The sequence below is a fragment of the Muntiacus reevesi genome, chromosome 9 (genome assembly GCF_963930625.1).
Source record: "Muntiacus reevesi chromosome 9, mMunRee1.1, whole genome shotgun sequence".
Classification (NCBI taxonomy): Eukaryota; Metazoa; Chordata; class Mammalia; order Artiodactyla; family Cervidae; genus Muntiacus; species Muntiacus reevesi.
In genome coordinates this window covers 73092879-73120856 of record NC_089257.1, presented here as the reverse complement: position 1 = coordinate 73120856, position 27978 = coordinate 73092879, and the positions used below count along the sequence as shown (strand labels likewise).

The 27978-nt window shown below is 39.7% G+C and overlaps 2 protein-coding genes across 8 annotated transcripts in view; both read right to left on the bottom strand.

Moving 5' to 3' along the window:
- POGLUT3 (protein O-glucosyltransferase 3) overlaps positions 1-5366 on the bottom strand; it is a 36652-nt gene extending 31286 nt beyond the window's left edge. The window contains exon 1 of one of the 4 annotated variants that reach the window (XM_065944058.1): positions 5306-5366. In XM_065944058.1, the coding sequence (XP_065800130.1) occupies positions 5306-5336 (31 nt within the window). In that variant the 5' untranslated portion in view covers positions 5337-5366. Of the gene's footprint in view, position 1; positions 302-5305 lie in introns of those variants that run through there. The other 3 variants (XM_065944056.1, XM_065944057.1, XM_065944060.1) reach the window with 3 other exon arrangements.
- Positions 5367-7908: 2542 nt separating this feature from the next.
- Positions 7909-27978, bottom strand: part of EXPH5 (exophilin 5) — a 92958-nt gene continuing 72888 nt past the window's right edge. For 2 of the 4 annotated variants that reach the window (XM_065944052.1, XM_065944054.1), the window contains 2 exons: positions 17741-17876; positions 7909-14955 (listed from right to left, as the gene is read on the bottom strand). In XM_065944052.1, coding sequence (XP_065800124.1) covers positions 9623-14955; positions 17741-17876 — 5469 coding nt within the window. In that variant the 3' untranslated portion in view covers positions 7909-9622. The remainder of the gene's footprint in view (positions 14956-17740; positions 17877-27978) is intronic. The other 2 variants (XM_065944053.1, XM_065944055.1) reach the window with 1 other exon arrangement.

Here is a 27978-nt window from a genome sequence, read left to right as displayed (position 1 = left end):
CCTGGGGGCGAGCGGGTGAGGTTTTGGCCCTCCGGGCTGACGGCCTGCAGGTAGAAATAGCGGACCGGCAGAACGACGCCCGCCTGCAGCCCGGGGCCCCACACCAGGCTCCGCTGCGCGCTGAGCGGCGCCTCCGGGGCCCCCGAGGCCACGAGCAGGGCGAGCGGCAGCGCCAGCAGCCGGGCCAGCGGGAGACGGCGCATGGTCTCCGGGCCACGGCGCCCCAGCTCGGCGGCGGCGGCGGCGAGGGGCGGGCCCGGGCGTACGGCGGGCCGGAGCCGGGCCCAACCCGGGGCGGGCTTCGCTCCGCCGGCCGCGGCTCCACCCCCGGTTCCCACCCGGCCGGAAGGCGAGGGCGCGCCCGCCGCAGAGGGGCCGGGCGCCGCCGCGGGGCCGCGACGGGCTGGGCTCTCCCGCTCCAGGCCCAGCGGCCGGCGGCACGGGGCTGAGGACCAGGGCGGAGGGGGCGCTGCTGAGACCAGCGAGCTTGAGGCTGTGCCCCGCCGCCGCCTCTGTTGCTGGAGTTTGGCAACTCTTCAGAGGAAGCTGGCTTTCTTTTTTTTTTTTTTTTTTTTTTGCTGCCCATTAAATTTTTAAAATTATTTTTTAAATTAATTAATTAATTTATTTTACTTTACAACATTGTATTGGTTTTGCCATACCTTGATTTGAATCCGCCATGGGTGTACATCTATCTGTTCCCCATCCTGAACCCCCCTCCCACCTCCCTCCCCATCCCATCCCTCTGGGTCATCCCAGTGCACCAGCCCCGAGCAACCTGTATCATGCATCAAGCCTGGACTGGCGATTCGTTTCACATACGATAATTTACTTGTTTCAATGGCATTCTCCCATATCATCCCGCCCTCACCCTCTCCCACAGAGTCCAAAAGACTGTTCAATACATCTGTGTCTCTTTTGCTGTCTCCCGTACAGGGTTATCGTTACCGTCTTTCTAAATTCCATATATATGCGTACTGCCTTTTTGAAAACGCACAGGGTGATTGCTGTAGAGAAAAGGTCCAGTGGCGAAGAGCTTACGGAAACGCCTTCAGACAAGGAATTTCACTGGGTTTAAAAGACGCGGAGCAAAATGTCATTCCCCTTGATTCCCGTCCAAGGCCAACTCTCCCAGCCCTTCTGTTCACAACAGCACCCATCAATCTGTATCACCTGTTTTGTTCTCTGCTCAGCAGTCTCCCTCACTGGACTGTAACTCCCTCCAGTCTCCCACATCCCCTAAACCCTATACTTCCCTTCTTTCAACAAGTGTTTGTTCACCCTTCACTGAGTTGGGGCCAAGCCTCAAGCGAGGAACCGGGAGTTGCACGCAGTAGCAGGAGTCAGAGTTGAGGCTCCTGGGTGAGCATCACTTCAGAGTCAGAAACTGCTGTCCCCTGTAACCGATGGGGGTTGATTGGTCTTGAATGCTCCTCGCTCCTCAGATGCTGGAAGTTGGATCTGGGGAAAGACTGGCAAGGACCCTGGTAGCGGGAAGTCACTGTCTACCTTTCTCTTCCCACCATTTTGATCTTGGATAGACAACAGTAAGTTTCAGTGTCCTGAAGAGAGATCTTAGTTCTCTCCGCAGGAAATGAACCAGGGTAACCTAGATGAAAGCCAGGAATCCTAGCTACTAGACCACCAGGAAGAAATAGACTTACGTGCTCATGCTCATAGAGGTAGAGAGGACAGCGGACCCATCCCCCCACCTCCCAGCACGTTCTGGACTTCCTGTTAGGTAAGAATGATAAACCTCCTATTTCATTTAGTGAAGCCACTCAGTCGTGTGGGAATCTTTGCCACCCCATGGACTATAGCCTACCAGGCTCCTCCATCCATGGGATTTTCCAGGCAAGAGTACTGGAGGGGGTTGCCATGTCCTTCTCCAGGGGAATCTTCCCAACCCGGGGATCAACCCTGGTCTTCCCCACTGCGGGCAGACTCTACCATCTGAGCCTCCAGGGAAGCCCAGGAGCTAGAAGCTAAAAGCAAAGTGGCTCTTACCCTAATCTGAAGGTTTCAAGGAGGTAAAAACTAAAAAAGGTGCAAAGTTTATTATTAAAGACATAGCATAAGTGGGACAGCCCACAGAGAAGCAGTTTGTTTAAATCAGAAACTAGGCAGAAATATACACCCGAAGAGAAAAGGTATGGGCATCTTCCCTAATGAGCAAATAGGTAAAGTAAATCACACACATAGGACAGTCCTTGTGGGTCTTTGTTGTTCAGTCACTAAGTCTGACGTTTTGCAATCGCATGGGCTACGGCACATCAGGCGTCCCTGTCTTCACTATCTCCTGGAGCTTGCTCAAACCCATGTCCACTGAGTCAGTGATGCCATTCAACCATCTCATCCTCTGTCACTCCATTCCCCTCCTGAGCTCAATTTTTCCCATCATCAGGATCTTTTCCAATGAGTTGGTTCTTCACATCAGGTGGCCAAAGTATTGTAGCTTCAGCTTCAGCATCAGTCCTTCCAATGGATATTCAAGGTTGATTTCCTTTAGGATTGACTGGTTTGATCTTGCAGTCCAAAGGACTCTCAAGTTTCTTCTCCAGCCCCACAATTTGAAAGCATCAATTCTTTGGTGCTCAGCCTTCTTTATGGTCCAATTCTCACATCTGTCCATGACTACTGGAAAAATCGTAGCTTTGACTATGGACCTTTGTTGAGGTGATATCTCTGCTTTTTAATATGCTGTCTGGGTTGGTCATAGCTTTTCTTCCAAGGAGCAAGAATCTTTTAATTTCATGGCTGCAGTCATAATCCCCAGTGATTTTGTAGTCCAAGAAAATAAAGTCTGTCACTGTTTCTATTTTTTCCCATCTATTTGCCATGAAGTGACAGGGAGACCTGGTGTGCTGCAGTCCATGGGGTTGCAAAGAGTCGGACACCAGTGAGTGAATGAACTGAACTAAACTGATGGGACCGGATGCCATGATCTTAGTCTTTTGAATGTTGAGTGTTAAGCAAGCTTTTCACTCTCCTCTTTCACCTTCATCAAGAAGCCCTTTAGTTCCTCTTCACTTTCTGCCATTATAGTGGTATTATCTGCATATCTGAGGTTGTTCATATTTCTCCTCGGAAACTTACTGAGATGGATCCTACCTCAGAAGCCTGTGGGTGCATGTCCACATACTATGGGGTGGTTCTGCCTCCCTTTTTGACCCCCAAGGAGCCTCCCTGCACATGTGCAGACAGGGAAGTTTTCCTTGACTTCAGGAGTAGTCACCTTATCTCTTTATTCTAGCAGCACTCTGCTTTTGCCATCAGCTTTGTCCTTGGAGTGTCTGGGTGAGACCAAAGCTTTAATTTTACTTCACCTTACAAATCCCAGCTGACTGGCCCAGGGGCCCATCTATCTCCTACCTCAATTTTATCTCTATTAGTTAATCATTTGTCCTTCTTTTATCTGCTTATGGTTTTAATCTATTCAAAGGAAAGAAAGTTCTTCACAGGCTGTGTGAACCTGGAGAACCTCATGTCCTGGTATGGACACAGGATTTCTGCTGGCAGTTTCTTAATCCAGAATTGCCAGAATCCGGCCTGAGAAGCCACCTGTTCATCTCCTGGCTTTAATTGGGCTGCTCAGCATTCTTGCTATGACCAAGGTTTACCTGGGCAAAATCCTTACCGTATTTTCTCCAGTTCTCTTTACCTGCTTTAGGAATGCTGTGCAGAATTTGTAGACAGTGTTCTTTATACTTTGGAAAGATTTTTAGGAACTGGTGGTATATCACTGATAAATTGTATAGCTAAAGTGTAGCATTACTTGGCATTACTTTCACTGCTAAATTTTATTTTGTGGGAGTGTCTGCATACTTTAAATGGAAAGCTTTGCTCTGCTCTAGCTATCACTTAAAAAGTTGTTTGGAACACATTTTGTTTGCATTCTTTCAAAATACTAAAGTTTGGTTTTTTTTTTTTTCAGAGAAATAATCTGAGAGTTAGCTGGTACTGGATGATAGTAAAATATGGCTTAATAAATTCTATAACACATGATAACACCTGGTATTTTTGAGAACAGACCAGAGAAGTCATATAATTGTATCTGAACACTTGTTTAGCTGTATTGTATCCCTACCAACTTGTTTTCTTTCTCATTCTCTCATATCTTAAAGACTATATTTCTTTACATCATCCAATGCCTTGGCTAGATTCTTTATAATAAATCAAATTTCACTCACTCAACAAACATTTGTTCAATGCCTACTATGTTATAGACATCATACTTTGATGTCACAGCTCCTGTGGTTCACTGCACAAAGAGGCAATGGACAAAGAGGTAATGTAAATAGTGTTACAGGTGCTAAAATCCTTGGATGTCAAGGACTGTATAGTGTCTAGGATTTTCCTATGTGAGCTTCCCTGGTGGCTCACTAGTAAAAAAAAAAAAAAAAAAAATCTTCTTGTCAATGCAGGAGACACAGGTTCGATCCCTGGTTGAGAATATCTCCTAGAGAAGGAAATGGCAACCCACTCCAGTATTCTTGCCTGGAGAATCCCATGGACAGAGGAGCCTGGTGGGCTACAGTCCTTGGGGTTGCAAGAGCTGGACACAATTTAGCGACTAAACAACAACTGCATACTTCACATAAAGATGCTAACCCCAGTACCTCAGAATATTACTGTATTTGGAGATAAATGGGCCCTAAGCCAATCTAACTGCTGTTCTAAGACGAGGAAATTTGGGCACACAGACACCAGGAATGCTTGCGTACAGAAGAAAGACCATGTGAGGATGCCAGGAGAAGGTAGCCATCTGCAGTCCAAGGAGAGAGGGGTCAGGAGAAATCAAATTTGTCAACATATTGATCTTGGACTTCTAGCCTCCAAAACTGTGAGAAAATAAATTCTTTTATCTAAGCCAGTCAGTTTGTGAAATTTTGCTATGGCAGCCCTAGCAAACAAATACCTCTCCCCCTACCTTCCCATAGCCCACCCCCCACCCCCAGCCACCCACAAAGGTCCTTTAGGGACAATGCAAAATGCCTATCTTAGATGCCTGAAGTGACTTGCATTACAAGAGATACACTCTAAGTTTAAGGGCTTACCATTTTTAGGGTAGGGGTAATTAAGTCTGCCCTTTGTCAGTGAGATATTATCTCATCCCTCTTGTGTTTGATGGGTACATACATACCCTGAAAAATGGCATGAGTAAATAATGGTCAAGAACTTACATTCTTGGCATACCCAGCAACCAATGTTCAGGGATGTCCAGGGCCCTTGGGAGATTGCCTCTACCAATCTGTATGAGGTAGCCTCATACTCATACCACTGTATGTGGTCCAGTTAACCCAACCTTGAGAGATGCTTTCTGAAAGAGATGACATCCCTGCTGATCATGAAGATGGTCATCTATGTTGATCTATTTTTATCATGAAGGTCAGATAAGAATCTGCAGCAAAAAGAAGGAGAGAAGGCCATTCCAGGTTGGAAAAGGATTATATTGTCTACAACTAAAAACCCTAGCTGATCTAATGTATTTTAAATTTTAATAAAGGACAGTAAAAATATTTTGAATAAAATACTGCTCATATTCAAGCTGATAACACTCTCTTGTCCTTGGTAGAGAGATGGCTTTGGGTTCCTTTTCTAGAAAAGGTAAAGATTAATACAAATCTACTCATTTGTTTAGCAGGAATTAACATTTCAACATTAACATTTCAATGCATGTCTAACATTTCAACGCATGTCTAACATTTCAGCTGCAAAGATCTGTGTATATTTCCACTTATCTTAAGTACTACTGGGAAGTAGATGACCCACCACCACTGGGCTTCCTCTTCCTTGACAAATATGACAACTCTTAGAGAAAAATGCCAGACCCGCCTCATTGCTTCTCTCTTATGCAGCTTATGCAGCCAGGTACACTGACCTCCGTTTGTTGGTTGATTGCCTTTTGGTACAAATGGAAGGAGAAGAGAGGAGTCATTTTCTAAAACCACTTAAATGGGTGATCTTATTCATTATCCACCAGAAAAATTTGTTGTAATACCTTTGTCCATCCCACTCCCCTTTTTGTATTTTTCCGGAAACTTTCACACTTAAAAACAATCATTTGAGAATGGGAATAAAAGCAAAGTCAAACGATGAATCCATTTAAATCATTTATTTCAACACCGGCATTGTTTTAAATTTGCACCTTGTCTTGTAACATATTTCATACCCGGAGAAGAGGTTTGATAGCAAGTACATAAAAGGATTATTTGACAACATTTTAAACAATAGTGCTTAAGGCTTATTATATGTTTCAGAAACACAGAAATGCCAGTCACAAAGAGCCTCAAAGTAAAATATTTACATACTTACATTATACATTTAAATTGGATATTCTGAAGCGTTACTACTATTACTAACAATAAACTCTTAGCAATAAGGCCTCTTTAACCTTCTGGCATTCAATGGACTATATAACTTTTATATAGGTGTGGATTTTCTAATTTGATACCTATCTTCACCATAAACTTAAGTGAACTTTCATCAACCCTAGGACAGGCACAGGCACCCATGTACTTCCTATACAAAGTAGTTTTTATTAGCTTATCATCAGCCAAAACCTTATTAGTAGCTGTTGGAGTTTTTTATTAATAGCAATGTATTGAGAATGTTAGGGTGTAAATTATTTAGAGGGAAGTCTCTGAATATTAATCTCATTGAGTCTTATTTTAAATGGAGTTAACACATAAAATTTATGGTTGTATAAGTCTATTATTTAAATGAACTAGTAATTTACCAGGTAATTATTCATATTGATTCCCTCATTACTGACTCCACTTATGTGAATATTTACTTTAATGATGATTATATATTAGAAAGCAAGTTATGAGTATAAAAAATGACTAGTATAAATTACTATAGCTATACCAAAAATGAATATTAAAAAGCAGCACTTTGTATGTTAAAATACATAGATATTTGTTATACTTCTTTAATGAAGTGTTTTATAAAGGTATAAAACTTTATGGAAGGTGCTATTTTCATAAATTTTCTGTTTTCTTGATTCTTGAGCCACACCAACAAGCAAATATTACAAATGGTGCAAGTGAGCACTGGCCATCAATTATCTTTAAATTCAGGTGTTAGATTCTAGTACAGAGAATCAGGGCCCAAAAGCAGTTGTTTAGCCTGATCTTAACTTACCTAACTGCTGATAAAGGCTAAATTCAGTGAAAAATAAGCTAACCTCATTTCACCTTTTGTAAGATACACGTAGGCTCAGAGTGTTTACCGAAATAGAACTTGCAAGCTGATCATTTAAAAAACCAAGAATTTTAATGTTAAAATATTAACTTTTAATATTTTAAAATAGAAAACATAGGTTATGGTTTGTGAAGTTTTAATTAAATAATCAGATAAATAGAAAAAAGAAGATAGAATTTACAAACATATATGAACAAAGAATAAAATGTTTCCTATGCATTACCATACAAATTTAAATGGAAATATTTAGAACTGTTCATTTAAAATTCTACTGTCAGTCATTTTGAGAATTGGTCAGAATTGGTCAGAACTTGAAGTTTAAGACAATTTATAGGTTTAGGAAATAGTTTTCATGTAGTTACCTCATTTTCATCAGTTTTGAGTTTCATGGGAACAATGTAAACTAGCTCTGGCATTTAGCTTCTAGACAAGGCAATATTTGCGAGGATAATAACAATGTGGTCCTTTCTTGCATTTCCATCAGTTCCAGATCTCAGTACATTTTCCCAACTCCTATCATTATCCTTAATTTCTATGGATGAAACAGACTAGGTGAGAAAAATGAAAACAAAATTAGGCCAGGAAGCAAATATAGACCCAACAAGATACAATCCATTCATGTTGACCCTCACAATACTAAGAACTAGAATGGTATGTTTTCTGTAGTTCTATTAGGTTAGCTTCGCAGCTGCCTGGTTATTGGTCTTCCTGATTGCTGCTGCTGATGCTAAGTCGCTTCAGTCGTGTCCGACACAGTGCGGCCCTATAGATGGCAGCCCACCAGGCTCCCCCATCCCTGGGATTCTCCAGGCACGAACACAAGAGAAATCTCCAGAAGTTCTGCATGGCAAATTAAAGAGTTAGGAAAGCCAAGTTATCAGTGGGTATGACAAGCTATTTAGTCTTGATAAAATTATTGAAGGGATCATTGTGACAAGCCTTTAGAAGCTCTGCCTTCTAACTTCTAAGGTTTGGAAAATCTGGCAAAGAAGGCTGTGAGCCTCAAGGTGTCAGATCTAACATGATAGTACTTTAGGGACTTGACCAAGGCTATCGCTTGTGACTAAAATGTCTCACATGGAAAAAAGTTTTCTATCCTGCAAATAAAGAAAACTTTTACATGGATGGTTCTGTGGGAATGGGGAAAAGCAGAAACCAATCAACAAGAAAAACAAAACAAAACAGTTGCTGAAAGTGCTGCATTAAGGATGTCAATCTCATGAAGGGATGTCTGCTTATCTCCACCCCACAGATGTGTTCCCTTCCTAAGCAGAAATTCTGTGGCTAAGCCACCCTCTGTACCATCCTAGAAACTATTTCAAATGAATTCCTTTGCCAATGGTCCACATAGTCAAAGCTATGGTTTTTCCAGTAGTCATATATGGATGTGAGAGTTGGACCATAAAGAAGGCTGAGTGCTAAAGAACTGATGCTTTCAAATTGTGGTGCTGGAGAAGACTCTTGAGGGTTCCTTGGATTGCAAGAAGATCAAACCAGTCAAACCTAAAGGAAATCAACCCTGAATATTCACTGGAAGGACTGAAGCTGAAGCTGAAGCTCCAATACTTTGGTCACCTGATGTGAAGAACTGACTCATTGGAAAAGACCCTGATGCTAGGAAAGATTGAGGGCAAGAGGGGAAGTGGGTAACAGAGGATGAGATGGTTGGATAGAATCACTGATTCAGTGGACATGAGTTTGGGCAAACTCCAGGAGATAGTGAAGGACAGGGAAGTCTGACGTGCTACAGTCCATGTGGTCGCAAAGAGCTGGACATGACTGAACAACAACAATGTTCTTTGGCTTACTAGAGATTCACTTCTTAACAATAAGCACTTCAAATATGTGCCTCCCTTCTCCAGTATGGATAAAACAGGATGTCCTTATGGAAATCCCCTGATCTTTGTTCAAGGAAAAAAAAAAAAAAAACACCCAAACTCTAAATCTTCTAAAGGTTGATGAGTCAAACAGGATAATAATACTTACTCCATTGTTATCACCCCTACATTTTATTTAACAATCATGAATATGGAGTATGGACTGGAAGATGCAATATAGAGATTTGCTGTTGTGCTGGGATTGGAAAGGTGAAAGAAAGTTAGGAGGGAGGTAGAGCAGGCAGCCAAAACTGGATTGTGAATTAAGAGATTAATTTGGGGCTGAGCGGCAGAAGACCAAGCATATATACAAGCATATATACAGAGGAAGAAAACACTAAACAAGAATTCATTGCTCTAGGATTCAGGGTGTCTATACATGGGGTGGGGGGCGGGGGAATGAATTTGGATTGTTTCACAGCAGCTATTGCCCAGAGTAGATTTTTTTAGTATCTGTCCTTTCCATAGACATACATATTTACACTTTATTTACATTATAAACTTTTGGTGAAAAGGTTATACATGTCATTGAAAAAGGCTCACAGTTCTGACTCTTTGTCTTTTTCATCCAAGTAGTATTCATCATCCGTGGTCGTGTCTGTGTCACAATCTGAGTCTACTGGATCTTCTTCATAGATATTAAGTGGCGTGCTTAGAGATAAGCCATCCTCTGGCCTCTGGTTACTAGGAGAATTTGAAGTTGGTGACTCTGTCGGGTTAGCAGGGTTAATTACATCATCTTTCAGGAAGCCAGGGTTCTTAAGAAAACTTGGTTTCCATAATCTCCCTTGTGTGAGTGACCTCTTTACATTCTCCAAGAAAGCCAGCTGTTGTTCTTTCCCAAAAATCCCATAGTCAATAGGCCTGGATATAGATGTTGCAGACCTAGGACCCATTTTTGTCCTGCTGTTGTTCAGAGCCCAACTTTCATTTTCGCCACAGGAGGGAAGTTCAGAAAAAGATTTAAATCTTCGACTGTACCCGCTGTTGTTAGAGAATTCATTCCCAAGGGTCAGTCGACTCAGGACATCATCAATAGAAGTGCTTTCAGAAAAATGGCGCTCTCTGACTTTTGGAGGATGACTTATTCGTAGTATATCACCATGTACATTGACGCTTTTTAAGCTCTCTGAACGATAGGGGTGTGGCTGACGTTCACACTCCAGAGATGAAGCACTGCCTTGTCCTTGCTGACAACTGGTCAGTGGGACGCACACCGTAGATTTCTCCACAGGCTCCAGTTGAAAAGGGGGTTTCAACTTCCTCTGATGGTCAGAGAAGTCTGCTTCCCTGAGGCTGATCAACGTGGGTTTGGCCAGGGCTCCTGATTCTCTTTCCAAAATCGGAGCTACTGTTACATCCTCAGAATTCTCACACTTTGGTTGTGATTCTGAGATATTTTTAAACTCGTTTTGATGTGGTTGCGAAATGTTGTTGGACTTCTGATTGCTTAAGGGTGTACAAGCTTCTCTATTGGATATTGCAGTAAGCTGGAGAGGGTTCTCGGATTTCTCCACATTTATGCCATCATTACTTAACCTGCTTGCATCTGTGGTTCCTGTGGACTTTAAAGGAGGCTCAAGGGACAGTGGGTTGCACTCTGGTGTGCCAAGGGACAAACTGCTAAAGCCAGAACTGTTCCCACTTTGGGGAAAGATAGTAGCTACATGTGTTCTAGGGTATAAATCTTTAGCTGGAAATTTTCTGCTGGCTTTGGACATAACTGCCAATCTATGTTTCACTGGAGATCTGCTTTTCCCTTTTTCTAGGTCAGCCAAGCTTTTTTTACTGTTATTACTTCCTTTAGGAAGTGAACGTTGATTCCATGCCAACTTCTGCATTTCATCTTTAGCCTTGCTCTGTGTTGTATTTACCTCCTGTCTTCTTTCAAGTAGTTCTCTGGGTTCAGACTGTGAACTGTCTAAATCTTGTTCACTTGAACAAGTCTCATCAAGCTGTAGTTTACTCAAGGCTGGAGTAAGAGCAAAGACTTGGCTTTCTGAGTCAGAAAGCAGTTTCTCAGAGTTTGGGGGGAAATCTTCTCTAATTTCCCCTCTGACTTCCCTAGGCTCCAATCCATTGGAGCTCTCCTCTGTAACTATGCCTGTGATATCTTTTTGAAGACTTGCAGTAGCTGTAATGGCTGTATCACTACCTGCATGCTCCCCAGAACTCCTTATGATATGGGAGTTTTCAACATTCTCTTCTGAATGGGTTGGGAGGTTAGAAAAACCACTGTCATCTGATTTAATGGATTGCGGACAATTTTCAGATTTCTCTCTTGTAACTTTTTTTTCCTGAAGCATTGGTGAAGTAAACACAGTTTCACTTTGCAATTTTTTCTCATTCTCTTTCCTGCTTTGTGAATCAGGTGGAGGTGTTTTAGCTAAGTTGTATGGGGAAATTTCTCCAGTTTTAGGTTCTCGTTTATGAAGAGAAACATCTGCTTCAATAGAAGCCATTTCCTTTAATGTAGATTCTGAGGACTCAACACTTGGTAATTGTGAAACAGTCATATTTTCAGTCATGTGAGAAGGATGGCTGGTCTCCTGAGCAGAGATATCTTTAGACAAAGGTGTTCCTGACTGGCCTTGCGCAGGACAGTTCAGTTGGTCTTTTTCTAAAGCATTAGATGTTTTAGTCCCCACTCCAGTTGATTCTGTAAGTGAATCAATGTCTTGTGTATACTTTTGAAGAAGGTCACAGAATTTTTTGCTGTGCTTCCTTGGTAGAGTATAATATATTGAAACCACCTCAAGACACTTCACATTATCTTCATCACCAGAAACAGAAAACATACTCGTGGTCTTAAATTTATGTAAGGTTTTCCCAGTTTCTTGTTCTGACGTATCTGCAGAAAAAGGTAAAGGGTGTTCATTTGGATGGGAAAATATGCCTGTCTTGGAGGCAGAAATTTTACCATTCTTTTCAGTACATTCTTGTGCATGTTCCTCCTGGTGGTGTTTCTTGCTTAAAGAACATTCACAAACAGACGAGTCACTTCCCAGAGGGTTAATGAGTCTCTCCCAAGGCCTCAGTGTTATAGTAGAAGCATCTGTATCGGAAATCAAGCATTTTTCTCTTTCATCTCTTCCAGTTGAGGCATAAAGCACTTCTGAAGGACATGACACAGCCCTCTTGATGAGGACTGGAAGTGGCCCCTTTCTAACAGAAGCAGATCCAGTGTTTGTCTTATTTGTCATCCCTTCTGTGGCTTCAGGTGCTACTGATACTGAGTCCAAAACGACTTTGGAACATTCGCTCTCTGATTCACAAGAACTGGGACTGGATTTTTTTGATGTGTACTTTCCTATTGGATCATCCACATCATTTTTGATTGGTAATGCAGCTGGCTCGTTCCTAAACAAAGAAGGCATCGTCGTACTTTCAGGCTTCCTGTTACTGATGAGAAAAACGGCTGATTTTCTCGGTAAAGTACAATAAATCTCATGACGCTCAGGAGACCTGGAATTGCCTTGAGTTCCCTCAGTGAGAGTGCTACTTTTACTTGTAGGCATTGATCTACTTTCTGTTTTGCTTAATGTTTCGACGTAGGATATGCGTTGTCTTATTTTTCCTTTTCCCTTTCCACCCCTGAAAAGAGGTTGTGACGGGCATTTGACAACATTAACCTCTTCATTATGTACAGGTGCACCATTATCATTACTCGTTTGGTTTTCTAAGTGGCTTAGGGAAAACTGACTATTTTGGTTCTTGTAATCATTGTCTTCTCTTTCTCCTAGAGATGGATCTTTGTTTGAAGGACATTTCCAGAACGCTGTGGTAGAAGGAATTACCACAGCATCAAGGCAAGAATCATTTGATGGTGAGGAATCTGGTAGTGCCGCTAAAGACAGATCTAAAGAATTACGGGGCATGTTTTGATCAGCATCTGACTTGCTGCGGTTGCTAGAATAAGTCATGATACATTGTTCTCCCTTGGTATCTAAAGGAGCAGGCTTTTCTGGAGACTGTGGGTGTTGATTATCAACATGTTCAGAACTCCCATGGTTATTTTTAACAATGCTTGAAATATCTTCATTACTTACTGTTAACTCCTGGTGACAAACTTGATTTGGGCTGAGAAAAAGTGATGTTGTTCTGCTTTCCTGAATGAAAGGAAGCGAAGTTGCTGAGTCAAGTTTTCTGTTTCCAGTATAACTCTTACCTTTTTTCAGTTCATTGGCTTTATGAATTTTGGAGGTATCTCTCCTGGAAATGACTCCAGGCAACCTTTTTGAACTTACTGTGGTAGATGCATTAAAAACAAATCTGTTGCTCTTGTCTGATTCCTGGGAAAGGGGATTTTGAACATCAGGTAAAGGGTTAGAAATTACTGTCTGTGAAACAAGTTGGGGTATTTCACCTGTCATGTTTGTCTGGTCTATCTTGTTTATTTTTTTGTCTTTTTCCAAAACAGATGCCTTCAAGTCTTTCTCATTATTTACTTCCGTGACCAAGATATTGGCTTGGCTTTCGGTCAATGATGGAGAATCAACTGAAACATTGTTCACAGTGACTTCCGTATAGTTTCTGACTGGAAGAGAGGCCGGCTTAACTTTCTGCAAAGTGACTGTGGGAATCTGAAAGTTAGGACTCTGAGAATTCCCTCTGTCATCAGGAATGTGCAAGAAGGTACTTCTGAATGGGGATGCTAGAGTTTGAGCAATTCCAAATGAGTAAGGTTCTTTGTTTACATGTACTTCCATAGGAGAACATTCTAACCCACCAGATTTCATGTGATAGCTTGCACCAGTCATGGAACAAACATTGGCTGGGCTGAAATGAGTAGACTGGTTCCCATTACCTTCTGACACCTCCATGCTCTCCAGTGTGGATGTCTGAGAATCAAGCTGCCAGGGATGTGGTATCTGTTGGTTTCTGGAAATATGTGTTCTGTAACCAGGAGAAAATGACCCCCAGTGATGAGAAGGAACACCATGGCCATGACCAGCTAGTGCACTGTTAACTTCGGTGGAGATCATTTCAAAGTCTCTGTCAGAAGAAGTAAATGGTTTCCTGCTTTGATGAAAGTCAGAAGAAGAATGTTCTTCCTGTTGGCCCCAAAAAGGATTTTGTCCAAATCTCTGTCCCCTGCTCCGTCCAAAGGTATTGCTAAAGAAAGACCTAGTAAATGGGTTATCTTCATGGTAGAATGGCATATTTTCTGAGTTCTCAAATGGGTCAGGATTCATTGCATTATCTATGGGAACATTTAAACCAACACTTTGGTAAACACTCTGTGAATGGTAAAATTCATATCTCCTATTCTCCTGGAAACACCTGGGATACATATACTGGTCAGCAGGGTCAATTTCCATTGGTGATGGTGCCTCCAGGAACTCTTCCTGGTTCTGCCTATCTCTAGAAGAATCTGATCTATTCCATATGATAGATGATAAAGGAGTTCTCTTTGGGCTCTGTTGGTGGCTTGGTGATATAAACCCAGTCTTATTCTGAGTTGTGGCTGGAAAATATAAGCTTCTTGCTTTGAAATACCCTGTAGCTGATGAGGCTGATTGTTGCCTGCTGTCGAAACACAGAGAAGTACTACCAAAAGTGTTCTTTTGCACATAATCTTCTTTTAAAACTCTGGGTTCCCTTGTCCTATACATATCATAGATTGTCCTTGTTCTAGGAGAAAAGGTTTTAAAACCTTCCCTAGGGGTTCCTGGTCTTAAGACATCATAGATAGACATATTAGAAGTTTCATGATAGCGATTTTTGTGCCTTCCTGTGATATGATTGTATTTGCTCCCGCTGGAGTAAAAACGACTGAACTGTGTCCTTGATCCAATGTTGAGAGGTGTTCTGGTATTCACTGAGCTTGGAGATTGTTCCTGAGCCAGTTTGCTATCCAAATCATCTAAAACTAAAAGGAGAATATATGTCATTTTTTGGTAAAAGATTTTACAGTCTAATAATGTTTTGAATTGTTGAAGGCCCTTCTTGAAGAAGCATAATCACTTATAATTTTTAGATCATATCATCATAAACGTTATGACATTAACTGATCATGTCTTTAAGATAGTTTGACTCTTACAAGGCTGCAATGGAAGTTTCTTTTTCATACTTTTTCAAAGTTAACCTTCCATAATGCCTTCAAAACATAAAGCTACATTTTTTTTCACCTAACAAGGATTGTAATCATGATTTCTTTTAATACAACTTTTGTGTCACTAGGTAGCTATAATGTTTCCAAATGTGTTTACCTCAGGGGACTGTAAAAGAAATGAAAGTATATAAATAACATGTGAGTTGTACTTAGCAGTACATTACTGCCAAAAGTTTGGCACCCAATTTATAAACATACTTAATTGGATGAATTTAAACAATATGTAAAAATTTAAGTTGTATGAAATACTATCAAATGATATACTAATGGTAGATTGCTTCCCCTGAAAAAAATATGACCCAATAGATATTTATATGTGTCTGTCGGTACAGTTCTAAGCACTAAAGAGATTAACTCATTAAATCCTCACATAATCTTGCAAGTTTAGTAGTTACTGTTCTCATTTTATAAATGAGGAAACTGAGGAATGAAGAAATTAAGTAAGTTGCCCAGCCTATACAGCTAGTAAGCGAATCCAGGCAGCCTGTCTCCTGAGTCCATACATGCAATCACTGTGCCACAAAAATTCACTTTTCATTTTTTCTTTTAATGAACTAAAGATGATTTCACTATGAGCTCATTATGTTACACGGATGTGAAGTTGCTGTTGTCAGACAATGTTTACTTTTCTCCCAGTAGCAAGGTCAGAGAGCGGTATGTAAGTCAGGCCCCAGTGACCTCCCTATAATTTCAAGGACCTAGGCCAACCCAAGACCCAGGGCTCGTGTTTACTAGGACCACTGTCTCTGTGACCTCAGATAAGTCACAGGGTATTTTCACCAGGTTGGTACTTCCTTGAATTGTTTATTGAATCATATTTGACATCTTTTCCTCAATAAAAACCTGGTAGAATTTAAACAGAATCAAAATCTCTTAAAGTTTTAAGATCCCTTAAGACCTATCTTATATATTTCATCATATTCATGTTACAATAAATGAGTAGATGTGTATTTTGAAGAAATGTTCATTAAAAAATAAAATCTGCCATGAGAAATAAGCTATGGAAGTTATTTAAACTGTTGAAGAAGTTTTTTGTTTACAGAATCTTTCCTTCTGATTTACATAAAATGTTTCACTCTTTTTTGCCATTAAAAATTGTAATTTTAACTTTTCAATGACAGAGAAAATGAGGCGTATCAGTATCTGAGTGAATGTGAGATGTACTTATAATATGCCAATTATTTTAGGACAGGTATTGAAGAAGTATTTGGTATCCACTTGGATTTTCTCTACCCTATTTTATATGTTAGTTGGTACTGTTAAGTTTGCATAGGCAGCAAAAGAACTAGTCCTGAGCATTAAATATCTGTAACTAAGGAGTTCTTTAGGGAATCATCCTGTTAATGCCTTAATGAAAAAAAAAAATTAGTTTTCCCCTGTCCCTAAATAACTTACTCACTACATCCACAGATAAAATAAGTAATGTCAAAATATAAGGCAGGGCAAAAAGGAAAAAAAAAAACCTTCATAAATCTGTCTTTTAAACAAATTATAATGAAATCTCTGATTTCTGTTTTCTCTTTCAACTTGTTTATAGTATTTTTTCCTCATTAAAGTCTTTTGCTGACTACAAAAATATGTTGTTATAATAGAAAATACAGGAAAGTATAACAAATGAGGTAAAATCACCTAGAGTCCTTCTTTCTAGAGATAACCACTCTTAACGCTTGAATCCCAATACTGCTATTTGACTCACAACTCTGAAGTGAAAAAGTCTGCTCTTCTTCTTCTCCTTTTTATTTTCAAAGCGGTCATTTTTTCCCTTCACTTCATGAAAAATAGCTCTCCTCTACTAGCAAAACCTTTGTTTGGAACAGAAATTTTCCTCTGGGTCTCTTTTCTCTGAAGCAAGTTCTCTGTCAGGAACCATTTTACTGAGAGGAGTGCCTAGACTGAACATCCAGCTGGAGGTCTCTCAGTGACCACACCACTTGTCCTAACTATAGGGCTGAGGTGATGTCATTGCCTTTGCAAACTGAATTTAGTTCCTCAGGGTGAAGCTGGTGAATGATTTCAGATTTCACGTTTCATACGGCCAGGTTTAGTTTAATACAAAATAAACTATGTCAAAGTGAGTGATGCTTACATAATAAGATCCATATAGTACTTTTGAAATCTGTTATAGTCTTTATTGTTATCTATTGCACAAGGTTAATAGTTTAACAACAATTAGGTTTCATCACTGTGCATTTAGGCCCTAATCAGGAACAAGAAAAGTCTATTAAGGATAGTAAACTTTATAAATACATGTCTAAAGATATATCCTTTTATCCTTTTACTTGAGTTTATATACTAAACATTATTACCATTCCACAGATTTATCAGGCCTTGATCCAAGAATATTTACTTACATTATATTTAAATATAAGATTTTTTAAAGATTTCTGTTAATAGCATGTACCCACATCCTCTTCAGGTGAGGATAACAAGAGGACTTCAAAAATAAAGTACAAGGGCTTGAGCATTTTATTATAAACTGTAATCATTATTTGCTTTCCTCTAGTACCGGGAATTCCAAAGGAAATTCAATGCAGAGACTTACCTTGGAAGAACTCATCCTCCAGCAGTGAACCATCCCACGGAGGGACAGGACTTCCCTCCCTCATGCTTGCAGGCTTGGGGACAGTTGTACTGTCAGCGGCTTGGCTTTCCAGAGGTGAACTGTATATTTTTGACTGCTAATTTTAAAATAGAAAATGTAATATTATTTTTGGACCTTCTTTAGCCAACATGTTCCCACAAAAACGTCCCAAGCTTAAAAGTCCTAATCTAAGGACAGCAAGTCAATTTTCCTACCATTTATTTATCTAGTTGTAATGTTTTGTTGTGTTTGCAGCTTGCAAGTGATCACAAACTTCCCCATGCTTACATTAATTCCATTTTGTATAAGTTTTCAGGCAAGATATCTAGGCTGCCTCTGCAAAACATGCCTACAAATTTACACAGTACTACAGAAATCTTAAGAACTTCTTGGGAAATGGAAAGAAATCGACTTCTCTTGAGTGGAGAATGTTGTTAGTCTGGCCCAGTGGCTGTAATTTTAGGTTTCTTAACATTGTATCTATTTTCTATCAAGAGGCAGTTAGCTGAAACTTGTAGTAGATCATAAGATTTGTGAACTCGATGGATTTAGAAATTAAAAATTTTTTTTTTTAATTTTTAAACTAAGAAAAAAAATTTTAATTAAAAAAATTTTTTTTAATTCTAAAATTTAAAACATTTTCCATCCACAGAAATCATGTAGAATGGTAGAACCTGCCAGACACACATAAGGAACTGATTAATAGTTCTGAAAAAAAAGTGCTGAAAAACATGACCTGGTATATATATTTTAAATCTTTGCTAGTTTTGTAGGATTTAGGAGAATGATGTAGAGATGGAGAGCTGTTTACCTTCTTTACTAGCAAATTTTATCTTGATTTCATTCAATCTATCACTGCTCTTTTAAGTTTTAATTTGTCTTTATAACCTTGAGGAATTATCCACTCCCACCCCTTCACTTCCTTTTGCCAAAATTCTATTTGCATTTCCTCTGTCAAACTGGCTCTGCCACTCCTGATTTCACTTTAACTCATCCTGCATGGTATCTTCCACAAGGCCATTTCCCTTTCCAATTGCTTTATTCTCAGTTTGTTTTCTTTTCCTTTTTTTTTTTTTTTTTTTTTTTTGCCACTTTATTTATTTAATTGAAGGATAATTGCTTTACAGAAATTTTTGGTGTTCTGTCATATATCAATAAGAATAAGCCATAGGTACATCTATGTCCTCTCACTCCCGAACCTCCCTTCCCTCCCACCCTTCTAGACTGTCACACAGCCCCTGATTGAGTTCCCTGAGTCATATAGCAAATTCCCATTGGCTATCTATTTTACGTATGGCATTGTAAGTTTCCACGTTATTTTCTCCATACATCTCACCCTCTCCCTCCTCCCGTCCCCCTGTGTCCACAGGTCTGTTCTTTATGTCTGTTTTGCCATTGCTGCCCTGCAAATACATTCATCAGTACCATCTTTCTAGATTCCATATATATGTATCAGTACCTCATACTTATATTTCTCTTTCTGACTTACTTCACTCTGTATAATAGGCTCTATTTGTTCACCTCATTAGAACTGACCCAAATGTGATCCTTTTTATGGCTGAGTAGTATTCCATTGTAGATATGAACCACAGCTTCTTTATTCATTCATCTGTCGATGGACGTCTAGGTTGCTTCCATGTTTTAGCTATTGTAGATAGTGCTGCAATGAACACTGGGGTTCATGTGTCATTTTCAATTTTGGTTTCCCCAGGGTATATGTCTAGTAGTGGGATTGCTGGGTCATAAGCAATCTCCATACTGTCTTCCATAGTGACTGTATCAATTTACACTCCTACCAGCAATGCAAGAGGGTTCCCTTTTCTCCTCAGTTTCTCCAGCATTGATTGTTTGTAGACTTTTTGATGATGGCCATTCTGACTGGTGTGAGGTGGTATCTCATTGTAATTTTGATTTGCAATTCTCTAATAATGAGTGATATTGAGCATCTTTTCATGTGTTTATTAGCCATCTGTATGTCTTTGGAAAAATGTCTGTTTAGATCTTTTTCCCACTTTTTGATTGGGTTGTTTATTTTTCTGGTATTGAGTTGTATGAGCTGCTTGTATATTTTGGAAATTAATTCTTTGTCAGCTGTTTCCTTTGCTATTATTTTCTTCCATTCTGAGGGTTGTCTTTTCACCTTGTTTGTAGTTTCCTTTGCTGTGAAAAAGCTTTTAAGTTTAATTAGGTCCCATTTGTTTATTTTTGTTTTTATTTCCATAACTCTAGCAGGTGGGTCATAGAAGATCTAGCTTTGATTTACGTCATTGAGTGTTCTGCCTATGTTTTCCTCTAGTGTTTTTATAGTTTCTGGTCTTACATTTAGGTCTTTAATCCATTTTGAGTTTATATTTGTGTGTGGTGTTAAGAAGTGTTCTAATTTCAATCTTTTGCATCTAGCTGTCTAGTTTTCCCAGCACCATTTATTGAAGAGGCTGTCTTTCCCCATTGTATATTCTTATCTCCTTTGTCAAAAATAAGGTACCCATAGGTGCGTGGGTTTATATCTGGGCTATCTTGTTCCATTGGTCTATATTTCTCTTTTTGTGCCAGTATCATACTGTCTTGACTGTAGCTTTGTAATATAGTCTGAGATCAGGAAAGTTGATTCCTCCAGCTCCATTTTTCTTTCTCAAGACTGCTTTGGCTATTTGCAGTCTTTTGTGTTTCCATATGAATTGTGAAATTTTTGTTCTAGTTCTGTGAAAAACGTCATTGGTAATTTGATAGGGATTGCATTAAATCTGTAGACTGCATTTGGTAGTATATTCATTTTCACAGTATTGATTCTTCCTGCCAGGAACATGGACTATCTCGCCATCTGTTTATGTCATCTTTGATTTCAGTTCACTTTCTACCCAGTCCCTGCCTCTTGAATCCCTCTTTTCCCCAATTTTTCTCTTCTTATTTGATATTCACTATCACATTTCATCTCATCTTGAATGCTTAAGACCAAATCTCTAATCTTTCCAAAGCTCCAGCTTTTTAACTTCTCCATCACAGGTCTATCCAAATCTAAAGCTTAAATTCTCTTAGTCCTTGCATTCCCCATAATATAGTATAATATTTTTATACTTGTCTGCTTTCTTTCTCAAGATCTAGGTCAGTTACTCCTTATCAAAGAAGCCCTGCCTAAATTTCATTGACTTACCCATTAAATTATGGGCAAGCCATAATTTAATACATACAAAGGAGATTTATTAATAAGAAACAATCCAATGATATTTTATTGGCTATTGGATGTAATTTAACACACTTATATTAAATTCAGAAGTAAACAAATATTAGAAGCACATTATAAATATAGGGGTATACCAACCAGAGATAATAAAACCAGAAACTAATCAACTGAGAAATCAGATCAGTTACAGTTACACTTTTCTTTCTACAGTGCACCAAGGTGTTCTCTCTTGTGCCCTACCTACTGTCTTTTTTCTTTTTAAAGATTTATTTATTTGGCTGCCTTGGATCTTAGTTGCAGCACATGGTATCCTCATTGCATCACACTTCATTGAGCCGCATGGACTCTCTAATTGGGTTTGTGGGCTCCAGAGTTCTCAGGTTCAGTAGTTGCAATGCCTGGGCTTGATTGTATCCCAGTATGCAGGATTTTAGTTCTGCAACCAGGGATTGAACCTGAATTCCCGGCATTGCAAACCAGATTCTTAGCCACTGGACCACCAGGGAAGTCCCATCCAAATCTTTATTTGTGCTAACAACATTAAGCCATGAACTTATAAGTGCTGCAGTTTTGGTACTTGTTACAGAGTAGATATATTTGATTAAGAGACAGTAAGCGATACTGTCTCCCAGTCGTTTTAACATTCAAATGAACTTCAGATTTCCTTTAAGTAGACCAAAGTACATTCCTTCTGGCCTCCTCGACAACATTCTTTAATAATGAATTTATAATGAAATGAAAAGTACATGAACTAAACAGTCAGGTGAAGAGACAAACTTCTTTAGCTGGTAAGTATTTCTACCACCTATAGACCACGAATATAACCTCTTTTGGTTAGATTTCTGCCCAGATCTACTTCAAAGTCAACCCTATTCACCCAAGATACTAAAGATGTTTCCTACACAGTTCAGTTCAGTTCAGTAACTCAGTTGTGTTTGACTCTTTGTGATCCCATGGACTGCAGCACACCAGGCTTTCCTGTCTATCACCAACTCCTGGAGCTTGCTCAAACTCATGTCTGTTGAGTCAGTGATGCCATCCAACCATCTCATCATCTGTCGTCCTTTTCTCCTCCTGCCTTCACTCTTTCCCAGCATCAGAGTCTTTGCCAGAGTCAGTTCTTCACATCAGGTGATCAAAGTATTGGAGTTTCAGCTTCAGCATCAGTCCTTCCAATGAGTATTCAGGATTGATTTCCTTTACAATGGACTGGTTTGATCTCCTTGCAATTCCAGGGACTCTCAAGAGTCTTCTCCAGCACCAAAATTTGAAAGTATCAGTTCTTTGGCACTCAGCCTTCTTTATGGTCCAACTCTCACATCCGTATATGACTACTGGAAAACCATAGCTTTGACTAGATGGACCTTCATCAGTAAAGTAATGTCTCTGCTTTTTAATATGCTATCTAGGTTGGTCATAGCTTTTCTTCCAAGGAGTAAGCATCTTTTAATTTCATGGCTGCAGTCACCATCTGCAGTGACTCTGGAGCCTAAGAAAATAGTCTGTCACTGCTTCCATTGTTTCCCCATCTATTTGTCATGAAGTGATGGTACCAGATGCCATGATCTTCGTTTTTTGAATGCTGAGTTTTAAGCCAGCTTTTTCACTGTTCTCTTTAACTTTCATCAAGAGGCTCTTTAGTTCCTCTTTGCTTTCTGCCATAGGGTGGTGTCATCTGTGTGTCTGAGGTTATTGATATTTCTCCCAGCAATCTTGATTCCAGCTTGTGATTCATCCAGCAAGGCATTTTGCATGATGTACTTTGCATATAAGTTAAATAAGGAAGGTGACAATATGCAGCCTTTACGTACTCCTTTCCCAATTTGGAATTAGTGTGTTGTTCCATATCCGGTTTTTACTGTTGCTTCTTGACCTTCATACAGATTTCTCAGGAGGCAGGTCAGGTGGTCTGGTATTCCCATCTGTTTCAGAATTTTCCACAGTTTGTTGTGATCTACACAGTCAAAGATTTTAGCGTAGTCAATGAAGCAAAAGTAGATGTTTTTCTGGAATTCTCTTATGTTTTCTATGATCCAACAGATGTTGGCAATTTGATCTCTGACTACTCTGCCTTTTCTAAATCTATCTTGAATATCTGTAAGTTCTTGGTTCATGTACTTGAACATGAAGTTGAAGCCTAGCTTGGAGAATTTTCAGCATTACTTTGCTAGCGTGTGAAACGAGTAAAATTATGCAGTAGTTTGAACATTGCCTTTCTTTGGGATTGGAATGTAAACTGACCTTTTCCAGTCCTGTGGCCACTGTTGAGTTTTCCAAATTTGCTGGCATATTGAGTGCAGCACTTTAATAGCATCATCTTTTAGGATTGGAAATAGTTCAGCTGGAATTCCATCGCCACCACTAGCTTTGTTCCTAGTGATGCTTCCTAAGGTCCACTTGACTTCACATTCCAGAATGTCTGGCTCTAGGTGAGTGATCACACTATTGTGGTTATTATATGGTGAAGAAAGGTAAATCCTCTGGGGCTCAGAGCACACACTGGTCTTTAGTCAGGGATATCTTGGACTCCAGATTTTCCTCCAAAGAATGTTTCATGCCATAGAGTTATCATAAATGAGGAAGCCTATTTACCATACCTGGCCTAGAGGATGAGGCCTCCAAGTAGCAAAACATCTCCAAGTAGCAAAACAGTGTCAAAATTCTTTTCCAAATTTTGATTTAAGCTTTTTATCTTTAACCCCCATGTTCCAAACTCTCTACACACAGTTCTACAAAATGTCAAGCACTTTTCTCTTCAGTTTCTCTTGATTTTACTGTTCTTTAAAAAAAAACAAAAGTACACTTTTGAGGACTCTGTGTCTCTGCTCCTGATCTTTGCTCTCTCTTCTCTTCTCCTGAAAATATCCTTCAGAGTGTAGTTCCTATATCACTCTCTCTGTGAGTCCTTCTCCAATTCTCACAGGAAGAATTAATTACCATAGTATTTTTAATGCACCTCTGATATTATGCATATTATTTTATATCAGAGTTGTTTACATTCTTTCTACTTTTACTTTATCACTAGATTTCTACCCTTCCTCCCTGAATCACACTTTTTAATTTCTACTCTGATCTAGGAAACCAGGGATTCACAGACATATAAATAGTGACCCTGGAAGTGGCCCACTTTCTAAAATCTAAAATAACTAAGAAAGCATACTATTCTCCTTTGTATCCTGAGCACTTAACACATCAGCATATAAGAGATTGATTCATATTTAGTAAACTGAATTCAAAGACTATCCTTCCCACAATAATATTTCCTACTTTTGAATTCCTCCAATACATTTTGTACTACTTTTATCTAAACAAAATTACTCATTTATTTAGTTTTCAATATATTTTAAAAATATTTTCTCTTATTTGATCTTTAGAACAAACAAATGAATATTATCATTCCCACTTTGCAGATGAAGAAACCGAGTCTCAGTTAAGTAACTTACTCAAGCCACAGGAATAACAAAAGGTGATGCTGACTACTGACACTCATATGGTCTGATTTCTAATTCTAGTTTCTCCACTACTTTGCTTTGTATTGTTACTTTACAAATGTAGATATCTTCAGTTAGGTGGTAAACTCTCTGAAGACAGGAACCTTGCTTTACACATTCCATGCTGTTTGTGCACAGTTATAGATTGATTTTTTTCTATACCAAGGTAGAAAATTATATATATAAGATTTTTAGTGAAGATTATTACAGAAATTGAGATGCTGAATATTTAAAATATTAGGACTCAGTACAGCATGTCTGAGGTAGGAAAGCATAATGGTTAAGCATGTGAATTTTACACAAGTCCAAATCCTGACACGAGACAAACGAATCTCTGTCATAGCATAACCTCAAAAGCTGTACAACCTTGGGCAAATTGCTTAACCTTTCTGTCCTGTGCCTTATTTTCTTTCTTGGAATAATGAGAAAAAAAGAGAATACAGCAACAACAATACCCCTCATATAATAATGTTGCTGTGAGAATTAAATGAATTAATACTTGTAAAACACTTTAGAATGGTGCATTTGTGCATATTCAGTCATGTCCGACTCTTGTGACCCCATGGATTGCAGCCCGCCAGGCTCCTCTGTCCATGCGATTTTCCAGGCAAGAATACTGGAGTGGGTTACCATTTCCTTTTTCAGGGGATCATCCCAACCCAGTGATCAAATCTGTGTCTCCCTTAGCTTCTGCACTGGCAGGCAAATTTTTTACAACTGAGCCACCTGGGAAGCCCAGAATGGTACTTAGCACTTAATATTAATAATTCCTTATCGTTAGCCATTTAATTAGTCTTCTGTGGTTAGAGAGGATTTTCTGGTGGACTTTGGCTGGTGCTCTCAGCATAATGAGTTAGAGAAGTATCCTCAAAGATTAGAGGCCAGAGACTCAAAATGCTGGCTTTAGGGTTTGTTAACAATCTTAAACATGGTACACAGAACATGCTGAGCAAAATGAGGCTGTTTTTCCAACCTCAATTCACTAACGTTTGCAGTCCTGACATGAGACAGACGAATCCCTGTCACAGAGTAACCTCAGATTATCTGGCTACCTCTAGGGCAACCAAACCTGTAGAACAGCTGTCGAAACTGAAGCTTAAGGTCACGGATGTTGCCAAATGCCTTGGTAAAGTCAACAAATTAATTTTTTCAAGGTGTTCTTGAATTTACTCTGCATCTGCTTTTCTGCAAGGTCAAATCCAGTATTGCACCTTGTGGCTTAAACCACACATTCATTTCTTCTTTCAGTTTTGGAGTACTCACATTGTGCCATGAAGTGGGGACACACAGGTGAGCAGGCCTAGTCCCAGCCTCAGGGAGCTCACACCAGGCTAGTGTGGACAGTACCACACTGGAGGTGTGTTTCTAGGGGTACACAGTGGGCCTATCACCTAACAGCAGACCCAGCCAGAATGTGTTCAGAAATGAGGAGTGAAGAAGTGGCCAGAGCCATTTGGTTTGTCTGTTCTCAGAGATGGTGACTACTTGGAACCATCACCTATAAGGAGATGGTTCTCAACTGGGGGCAATTTGCTCCTCAAGAAACACTTGGAAAATTCTGGAGGTATTTTTTATTGTCACAGTTGAGTGAAGGTGAACTACTGGCATCTAGAAAGGTAGAGGTCAGGGATTGCCACGAAACATCCTATAATACAGACAGGAGCCCCCACAACAGAATTATTCAACCCAAAATGTCACTAGTGCTGAGGTGGAGAGAACTCTGAGATAGAAGATTTCTAAGTTTCTCTTGTCAACCTAAATGAAGGCATAAGCTGAGGCAAGATGAAAAGATGAGTTTATTTGGCAATAGAAGAATTGCAATTTGGGACACGCAAACCATAGTAAGCAACAAGCAATTGTGCTGAGGATTTGGGGCAGGCTGTATTTGAACAAGGAATGAGTTCAGTTAGAATGAGGGGAGAGTCGAGTTAGAGTCTATTAAAACAAAAAACAAATGAAGGCCAGCTTTAAAAATTTCCTAAGCAGATAAAACCAGTCCAGTCATACAAACAAAACAGTTCAGCTTGTTTTGTAAGGCCAACCTGATCCAGGTCATTTCTTGTCCATGCCTCTGGAAACCATAAGCAAAACTTCCCATGACTAATATGAGGCAATCCCTGACTAATTAACTATCATTTAAGAAAATTCTAATATTATTATCAGTTTTCTGTATATCAGGCATTTATGGCAACATGCATGAGATTTTCCATTTTATATCTCCTGGTTCCATTTTAGATTGAAATTCTTTCACACTCTAGTGCTAAAAATTCTGTTTTTCTGAAACTCTTGGCTTCTTTTAAACTGGTGTAAATGTTTAAATAGCAGCTTCCTTCTCTTTGGACAGAAGATCATCCAAAAACATAGTACAGCGTCCTATAAAATACTGGCATCCCCTTTGTACCATACCTGCTAGGCTGCCAACCAAGTGAGAGCAAGTTCACTATCTTAAGTCTTGGCAAGAATCCCTGTGGCATCACTGGCCAACTTCCAGCTCTTTGCAGTTTAAGGGGATAGGACTTTTATGGATAAATAATGGAGATCTACATGTTATACAAAACCCTTGTCTTCAGCAATAGTTTCATTAATTTTTCTCCCCTACATTTAAAATAGTTATTAACTGGGAGCTACATCATTGGCTTGAGTTTCATTTATATTCCCAGTTCTTATCTTTTTAGATTGACATGTTCTGAGCAGTGAAATCATTAAAAGCAAACAGCAATTAAGCTTGTCAAAAAGACGGTATCTACTATCCTCAGACTGGACTTTGAAATTCCAAGAACTCCACATTAGCTCTCCTGTTTTATAACTTCTAGGTGCTTGTATTTCTTTTTATGCTCCTCACCTGTTTTAGACACCACCGCTCTTAAACGGGAAAGGATGGTTAGCTCTGAGCACTTTTGTGAGGAAAAGCCAAGAGTACAGAAGCATCCTGGAATAGCGTTAGGTGCTCAGTCGTGCCCGACTCTTTGCGACCCTGTGGACTGTAACCCTCCAGGCTCCTCTGTTCATGAAATTCTCCAGTCAAGAATACTAGCGTGGATAGCCATTCCCTTCTCCAGGGGCTCTTCCCAACCCAGGGATCGAACCCAGGTCTCCTGCATTGCAGAAAGGTTTGTTACCATCTGAGCCACCAGGGAAGCCATCCTAGTATAGGGTTCTATTCTTTTAGAGAACAAAGCTGTACGTGTGCTAGTTCAGTCCACTGCTCAGTTACAGGCACGTCTGCAGGTAGGGAGCAATGGGGGCTCATAAGCACACAGACAGGGCTTCAGGACTAATGAGGCTGTAGGCATTTTTGACTTCTGGTGATAGAGTTACAGAGACCTGGGTTTTCTAATCCTGACTCTACCGAGTATCAGTGTGACTTTGAGCATGATCTTTAAATTCTCTGAACCTCAGTTTTTTCATCTTTAAGTGGGCATAATAATAATACCTATGTCACAGATTGCCTCTGGGTATTAAATGAAATGATCTATGTCAAGTGCCTGGATGATAACAAGCTCTCCATGAGAGTGTAGAAGTCGGTC